The following is a 9,072-nucleotide window of genomic DNA, read 5'->3' as shown; positions in this document are numbered from 1 at the left end:
CCTCAAGATGGTCACCAGTGCCTGTGCCACAGCATGGTCTTACATGCACTGGAAGGCTGTTGCACCATACGTATTAAGTGAGGCAGAGTTTCTGCCGTGCAGTCTTTCAAAATGTCAATCTAGGAAGCAACTCTGCAGCAAGCAGATACAGTTCAATACAAACCTGTTGCATTGTTGTTCTTCCTTTGTCATCTCAAATTTTGAGAACCCCGCCAAAAGCAATTTTCACTGACAAGTACCATCTTTTCTATTAATAAACAAGAAACTAACACTGAAAGTACAAGATAGAAGGAAACCTTGCCCTGAGGGACAACTGATTTGAAGACTATAAAAAACACTGAGAAAAACTATCATTTTGCTGAAATATTAGGAATTCTTATAAATAAGTTTTTACTTATGATTCAAGATGTATTTTTCGAGTGTGACCAGGAAAAAATCCCAGACCAGGTGTAGGTTTTTACCTTGATTTCCTTTGTTATGAATTTACTTAATCCATCCTCATACTGAAATAAAGCTACAGTTCTGCAGTCATTTTGCAATAAATAACTGCACAAAAACATGCCATGTATTACCTAAACCCACTGAGATCTGAATGTTGAAAAGCATACATGGTGTGAGTATTTCACTAGAGCAGACAACTGATACAGCCCGTTTAACAGCACTTCCTCTTCTCTCACTCTCCTCCCAACCCTAAAAGCACCTTTATCTATATAAACTATGGCATACTTTAAATCTAATCCTTTAGCATAAAATATACAATATCCCAATCAAATTGTGACAACTTTTCTTTCATTTTTCTGATATTAGCAGGAAGACAATGCATCTACTTTGGTTACTAAATCCTTTGATTTTTATTACTTTACTAATAAGCACGGCAACATAAAGCAAGACTTAAAGATGCTGCATTTCATTGGGGTGAAAAAGTGCTCCAAAATAGAGGTTCATTAGTGGCGTTCCTTCCCTTCATGTTTCTGACCAGCTTGCTTATAGAAAACAGACTCTTGCTGTCAGTGGACTCCAGGTGACATGTTTTAGACAGACACTCAGACTTTTTTTTCTTTTAGAGTGAAAAAGATGTTCTTCAGTGATAAGACAGACTCCCAGGCCTCTTTCTTTTCTATAAAGGAGGAAAACTCTGCCAGGCTGCTTCTGGCATAACCCCATTTGTTTTTCCTGCAATGACCATTGACAGAGAATGAAAACTCCCTCTGGGACACCAAGGGTTCAGTTTCCTTTGGCAGCGATCTTGTTTGGAAGCAAACCTGAATTATTTCACTTCAAAGTAACAATTAAGGAATATTCTTCTGGAATGTCAAAACCGTGTAGATTAACCCAAAGCTAACCTTCACAAGAATTCTAAGCACGAGATTGCTTAGCAAAAAAAAAAAAAAAACAAAAAAACCCCCAAAACCAACCAACCAACCAAAACCACAAACAAAAACAAACCTCCAAACCATCAAACTCCAAAACAATCAAATTGTCACTAATTCAAGTGTAGAAATTCATTGACAGTACCTTAAAATCCAGTGGGTGGGGTGGGAGGAATGGCACAGCGGAAGGGTATCACATGCCATTCTGTAATGGCACCTGACAAACTTAAAACAGATATTCCTGAAGGGGGAAAAAAAAAAAAAAAAGTACATGACCATCATGTCTATCTTAAAATCTATGGCCTGATTCTGTTCTTGTTACACAAAACCTCATTGCAACAGTCATTATCTTTCTACCATTTATTTCAGTTAGGTGAGATACTTCACATAGCTGCATTGGCCTGAGTGTGCCCTCCACAGTCCATTTGAAATAGCATTAATTACTAGTGTGGCTCTTCTGGGGCAAAAATCCATGTTGTTTTCCCACAAAAAATAGCAAACACTGGTTTAGCTAAGGCTTTTTGACAGTTTATTAACATTATTAGGCTTGAGAAACAAAATTAGGTTTTATTCAAAATGTAGAGATAATTTTAAAATGTTAGTGTTCGCCCCCAGTAAGAAGAAACAGTCCTTTTTCTGCCTTTTTTCTTCCACATATTTATTTATAAATAGCGGGTTGAAAAAAAATGCCTTTGTCTTTTGAGTCACTTGCAAAAGGTCTGATAATATTCTTGAATCATAGTCAAAAGATGGGGATAGCCACCCATTTCAGTTTGTTACCCATTAACATGCCACAAACTCAGCTCAGAATGTTACCTGTGAATGATACAAATGATAATCCTGCTCTGAAGTAGCTCATCATAATTATGATGAAATATCACAGACAGTAATACCCAAAACTTTTAAGAGGGTGGAAGGGAGAAAAACCCACCACACAGAAATCTCGCACAAAATGCATGCATGTGTAGAAATACCCAAAGTGGCTTTAGGAACAAGCAGCAAGATATAACAAGGACAAATGCAAAGTTTATTCCACGTATGCTACAATTAACCAACATATTAGGGAAGTATCAAAATTTGTACTATTAACATATGGCAACATTTTTTATTGTTACAATACATTGCAATAGATTAACCCCACTGGAAAAGGCTTTTAAGCTGCAGACAGTGCAATTGCATTAAATCTTAATTCTTCTGGGTCACGTTCCATGAATTTCTTGCAAACTTCTATTGCATCCTAGTGAGGAAAAAAAAAAACAAACCTATAAATCATGCCGATTACAAAAACCCCCACAACTGAAATATGAAGACATGCTTTCTGAAATATGATGATATGCTTTATAAAAACTATGCTTAAGATGGATTTTTCCATAAAGGAATATTAAATAGTGTGACCAATCTACACAAACTGTATTTCTGATCTGAGTTACCACTATTCAAGATTATTTACAGTGCTCATATGGGCAGCATTAAGACAGCACAAATTTTTATGCAGAACCTTAGCAACAATGATTTTTGTAACTGAACAGTGCTTTGTGCAACAGATGTGTTGCTTGTCTGACTTTCTAAAAGCGTCTCTGAAGTTTGCCTTTACTGGTGCTGCTGTATTCAGAAATGTTTCCTTTGTCTTAAGATGAGTCTAAGCTGTGTGGGGCTAAGTGAAAGATTATAAGTAACTCCTTCATCTAGCTTTAGGGTGCAATCTGGATAACACATGTTATCAGTACAACAGAAAAACCACATATGAGAAAAGGAAAGCTTTATCAAACTTCTCCCCCTGCCCAAACAAGCACATATTGTATGCAAACTTCACAGACATTAGTTTATGCTAATAAACTATAAAAGGTTTTTTTTGTTTGTTTGGGGTTTTTTTGTTTGTTTTTGTTTTGTTTGGTTTTGGTTTTCTTTCAGTTTCTCTGGTTTCTTCCTCTTGTAAGGCTAACCATTCTGGACACCATGAAAGTCTGATCTATGCGTTGCCTTCTTAACCCCCATGCTTTTCTCCAATGCCTTTCTCCCCATCATTCTGTGGGGGGGACAGTTTGTCCTTCCAATTCAGTGTACTCTTTTCCAATTAATTTCTCAACTAAACAGCTTCTGATGCAAAGAAGCACGCAAAAGAAGCCACAAAACTGGGGATGAATCATTATTCACAAGTGTCGGAAGGGAAATCAATCAAATTCCATCTAGCATGGCACCTATCAAACTATAAGCAAACCAAAGAAAAAATATGCCAAGTTTTCAATCTGATGACTTTATCTCATGTACAGTTTTAAAGGAGCAGGGCTATATGAAAATCTCAGCACAGAAGAAAAACTGGGCTAATCTTCTATTATGGCAAACTCTTCTGACCTCTTGTTATCATATTATCATACCTCTGTCACTGAGAGTCACAACAGGAGTGCTCTGAAATACCTATTTTAAAACTGAGTAAACATAAATTTATCTCACAATCCCACTCTCTCTAATGCTCACCCAACCATAAATATAGCAAGACTTTTGTATAAATCTTTTTATAAATTTCCTGGAAATACAGCAAGAATTTTATGTAACGCCATTTAAGAAGGTTTTCTATTCGTACCTCTAAAAAAGAATCATCACTAGTTTCCCCATGGTTTATTGGAAATGGCTTCCGCCCATCTGTTGAAACACAAAGCAGGGTTGAACAATACATTTATAAAATCAGAAAAAGCTTCTTTTTCCCAGTTAAAACTATAGGAACAGATCTTTTGCTCTTCACTGAAAAAAAAAAGCTACTTCATTTTTTGTAAAAGAATCACACATACAACTAGCTATTCTCTAGTCTGTTGCACTACAAAAAAATAAAAATAAATCCAATCAAAACAATGAAATACTGCTAAGATTTTATTTGACAGCTTTACGGTTCTAAGTTGGAACTGTTTTAGTGCTGGTACAGTACTGCAGTTTTTCAAACAGAGAACAATTTCAACTGCACCTAATGGTTTTACCCAGCCAGCCCTATGGTTGTGGTATTGACAGCTGTGAGCAGGGACTCCACAACAGAACAGAACACCAAAACCATCAGTTTGAAAGGGCTGGCATAACTCTTACAGAAGCCACTCCTATTTAAAATAAATAAGCAAACAAACTCAGAACTTTAAGCATTCAGTACACTCACAACATTTAAAAACGGTTGCTATAGTTCATTGTTTTTTTTCCCCAGTTGCAATAAAATAAAAATTTAATAATAATTTCCTTCATTCAGGTTACTTGTGAAGAGCTAACAGTATGAGAATATATGCCAGGGTATCCTAAGGATTTTCTAGACCAAATTCCCTTTTGGTTCTGTACTCCCTTTTAAAGACTTTTCCCTCCCTGACAAAACTTCAAAACTACGTTTTCCATAATTAAAAACAGATTTCATGTTAGAAAGCTTTTGGATTTACATAAACAAGAAATAGTTAAGTTGCTCATGACTGTAACAACCATGATGGAATATAGAACACTGCAAAACCCTTACAATGTGCCAACAAAACAGAACTGAATGCCCTGTACTGTTGCAAGCTAAGTTTGATGAGAATTTTTTTTTTCTCTTTTACAGACATCTTGGCAGAGCAGCATTTTAATTTCATGTGCCTATAAATAAAATGTTTTCTATGGCGAAAACATCATAAGCATTTAATATCCATGTGCTCCCTTAGCATTCTGTGCCTGCCAAAGCCTGTGTGCTGGGCACAGTGACTGAAGTCAATTGAAAAACCTCCCATTTTCCTACTTTTAAGTATTTTTTACTTTCCTTCCGCTGTTACAGAGAGAAGTTATTTTAAGAACAAAGGGAATAGTAGTATTGGCATTCTACTACACAGTGGACTTAAATGCCTTTTTTTTTTTTATTTAAGCAAAAAATTCAGGTGGGTTTTACCTTGCTTCACACTTACAGAAAATAGTTAAACGTGGTAATCTCAGTCTGTAGTGTGCAGACCAAATGAAAGCACAGTGAAAAGGCAAGATGGAAATAGCAGCACACAACTAAAAGCAGAGGGAGCCATCCATCACACCCTGAAATTGAGTCTTAAAATATTTATATTGTATCCTACAGTAACTGCCTCACTATTTGATCTAGTTCGCTGATAGATGTGCAGCATCATAAAACTACAGAAATGCGTCAACTGTTGGTGACTTAGCACTGATAATGCCTCTTAGATTGCCTTAACATGAACAGAAGCACTTCTTATATATTGCTTATGCCTTAGGTTATGATTAATTATCACCTGCTAAGGGTATTGCTTCATTACATGTTGATTTGCTAAAGATGAAAACGTTCTCACCGTAAAATACTTCAAATATTATGTTAGGAAAGACCAGTGACTTGCAGTTTTTAAATCCTGATCTTGCTAGTTTTCTGAAGCGCCTGCAGCAAAATCTAGTTGCCCAGCAACACGTTTAAGATTGGAGTCATTAGAGAATATCTGAGCAGAACTTGGTGCTACACAATCTGAAGAGGGGAAAAAACAGCTGTAATTGAGAAAACAGACTACTGGTTTACACTTAACTGATTAGTGACCATGAAAAGGTTGAAGAAAAAAAAATAAGCAGCCTGTAACAAGTGAGTTGTAGAAGATTACTATCTGCTAGTACCCTGACAATGTAATTTCAGTTTAAACCGTATCAGGCTGTTTTGCCAATGACCAGACTTAACAGGAACGACACAACCATCAGGAAGAGAATCCAATACGCAGACTGTATTGTAGACACAAACGTTAAGACGGGAATGCCCGCCAGGGGTACAAACAGGTCAACCAGCTTGTACATGATCGACGCCACCCCCAACGATCCCACAAAAGATGGGACTCGGCCCACAACAGGCGGTATAAACAGTGAGCTGAGGTTTCCCATAGTTGGCATGGGAAACATGTATTTAACTTACTGGTTTGGCTAAGAAAAAGGTGCCCACATGGCGACTCTCACCCGATCCACCCGTGTTCGCAAAGGCCTAAACAGACCAGGGCCCAGCTCCAGGGAGAGTCAGGAGGTCTGCCCTGAACCAGGAAGCTCTGTGGAGTGCACTCCACAGACAGACACTCCTGACTCCCTGCAAGTGGTCCCAGCTTTTATCCCCAAGCAGACACCTGACCTTTGTCAACTCAGTGCGGGACCCCTGGGGCTCATTTCCCTTCTGGCTCTCCCTGCAGGGCCGGCCGCACCCTGGGGGGAAGCTATAAGGCAAACTCACCTCCTCTGTATGAAGGGCTGTGGGAATCACCGATAGGGCAACCTTAATTCAGGGGCTCGGGGTTCAGACCCCAGCATTTCACAGGCTATTGAACAATATATCTCACACTCCTAATGGGGCAAACTGTTCATTTATTAATTCCACAAGCAATTCAGGGACATCACTATAACAGTACTTTCCTCTCTGAAACTTCTGAGTGTTCATCAGTTCTTTATTGCTTCCTGTCCTTGTAAATCATAAAGGAAGTTTAGAGGCACTCTAGTATTTTGTACCTTTTTATCTTAACAGGAGGGAGTTGAGGGAAGGAGAATCTACAAGAAAAAATAAAAGGGAAGAAGGCTGCAGTTGTTTGACAGACCCCCTAAACCCTATGATGCAGCTGAAAAGAACCTAAGCCCTATGCTACATCAAGTAATCTCCCTCAAACATTTGATAATTAACAACTTGTACTTGTTTCAAACAAATGGAGAGAGGGGAGAAAAAAGTGTTCTTACCCAATTCATAGAGATGACCACCTACATTAACTAATGCAATGAAGTGAAGATCTACTTTTTCATCTATACTTGGTGCCTGCAAGACAAAACAAAACAAAGAAATTGTGTTCACAAAAACTCTTATCATGATATGATTAATGAGAACATATAATCAGAATACGCAAAACACTTGGCCAAGGGAAATCACAGGTGAGAAGCACATCCTGGATCTACATAGAATGGCAGAAGTCACTCTGCAGAACATTTTGGAATATAAAAAACTTTCTGTAATGCACAGATCAGTAAGAATCCTCTCAGTAAAGTATCTCAAAGTATTACGATTACAGGTCTACATAACAGCTTTACTTTTCATTTCTGAATTAGAAGTAGTAACTCAAGTACATTAATATTGAAAATAGATATTGATATAAATAGCAACTCCTTCACTAACCCATCTCCCATAACAAAACAATGCAGGGCTGAACTCCGAGCCTGTAATATTTTGAAACAAAAAATATTTACTTGGTTAAAATAATTTTTCTCCTCAGAAGCCACATATAATACAGTTAACCTGTTCCCTCCTGACAGGTAGTCAAAAGAAACAGTTTACACATCTTAGGTGAAAAGAGAAGAAAATAACCAGAGGTGCCTAGACTGAAATATCTGTGTGGCATCATACCAAGAAAGGACTGAGGTGCAGTGACAGCATCAAGTGACATGACATAAAAAACAGCTACAGTTGGTAAAGATCTATCTAGCCCAGTACTGTGTTGTCAACTACAGCCAGCAAAAGCTTTTTCAGAAGCAAGCAGGGCATGCACAGCATGGTGCTTTGCCAGCACACATTCCCAGCATCCACTCAGCAGCAGGTTTTGAACTTCTGAGTCCAAGGGTGCATCAACACTGTTGTGTTCAATAGAGACTGATGGTCTAAATGCCTCATCAACCTGCTCAGTTGACATCTGAGCCTTGATCCACAACTCAAGAAGATACTGTTTGAGGGAATGGGAAAAAGCACCTCAGTTTTTCTTAAATTATCAAGAAGCTGGATCCTCTGAAAATGTATTTCATACAATTTTTTCCCATCTTCTAATTACTCTTAGCCTCATATGAATTTCTTGAAGCACTCCAAAAACCTAAGACTTTGTCAGAAACAGATCAGAGTATAAAATGAGTTGTAGAACCTTACGGTCGCATCATGTTTTCAAGACTGGGTCAAACGTTTCCTTCTTCCTGATGGTCATGAGAAAAGACCTTAAAAGATGATCTAAACTGAAGCAATGTAGCGAGCAACCACAACAGTAAAGGAAAGGACAAGAAGTCACCAGAAGTCCCTCAATACATCAAAAATACTAAACCCCACAACGTTACAGAGGAACTGCCAGAAGCTTACAGAAGCTTCATATTACAGAAGCTTACAGAAGTTTATATAGCAAGCTCAAAACCAAAAGAAAAATAAAACAAAAAACCACACAGCCTCTCCTCACCCTCACCTGAGATTCATCTCCATGACCAGATAAAGTCTGATAGGGATAAACAACCTGTTTCATTTCTGTTTCAGAGGGCCCATCAGGGAGGAAGAACATTCCTGCCACTCAAGATGAGGCAGCTACCACAGAGAGGAGAAGATCCTTCCCCTAGGACTCCAAGGAGTCTTTTTCCCCTATGGCATAAATGAGTTGCCTTTGATATTTTGTTTTACAGGTCAAATAAAGCCAGGGCTTAGAAAAACAAGCAAAACAAGCAGCCTCGAGAGTTTGGCCACTCCAGCTGTAAACTTCTAAGGGCTACAGATTTCTCTAACTTCCTGAAAACCACGCAAGACACCGCTTGACAACCTACGCCACCTTGTTGTTATTCCCATCCATCAATCAACTTTTTATAGGCATCTAAACTGTGGTGCTACAAAAGTATGCAGGCAGGCAAAGCTGAGAGTCCTTGCCAAATCACAGACTCCCACCTAATTTCCTTTGTAGACATCTGACTTCACAGCTGTTGACCTATCAGGTAAACCTAGCAACTGGGAAATCTGGGC

The 9,072-nt window shown here is 38.3% G+C and overlaps 1 protein-coding gene across 1 annotated transcript; it reads right to left on the bottom strand.

Moving 5' to 3' along the window:
- Nucleotides 1–1,888: 1,888 nt before the first annotated feature.
- On the bottom strand, nt 1,889–8,623 carry LOC103773272 (ubiquitin carboxyl-terminal hydrolase isozyme L3-like). The gene is made up of 4 exons (XM_008940635.1): nt 8,531–8,623; nt 7,059–7,134; nt 3,952–4,010; nt 1,889–2,607 (listed from the first exon to the last, which is right to left on the bottom strand). The coding sequence occupies exons 1-4, from the start codon at nt 8,621–8,623 to the stop codon at nt 2,524–2,526; spliced, it is 312 nt and encodes a 103-aa protein (XP_008938883.1). The 3' UTR covers nt 1,889–2,523.
- Nucleotides 8,624–9,072: the final 449 nt, after the last annotated feature.

The sequence above is a fragment of the Merops nubicus genome, unplaced genomic scaffold, assembly GCF_000691845.1.
Source record: "Merops nubicus isolate BGI_N331 unplaced genomic scaffold, ASM69184v1 scaffold38985, whole genome shotgun sequence".
NCBI classification, from domain to species: Eukaryota; Metazoa; Chordata; class Aves; order Coraciiformes; family Meropidae; genus Merops; species Merops nubicus.
Note: the sequence above shows the minus strand (reverse complement) of the source record. Positions and strands in the feature narration are given on the sequence as shown.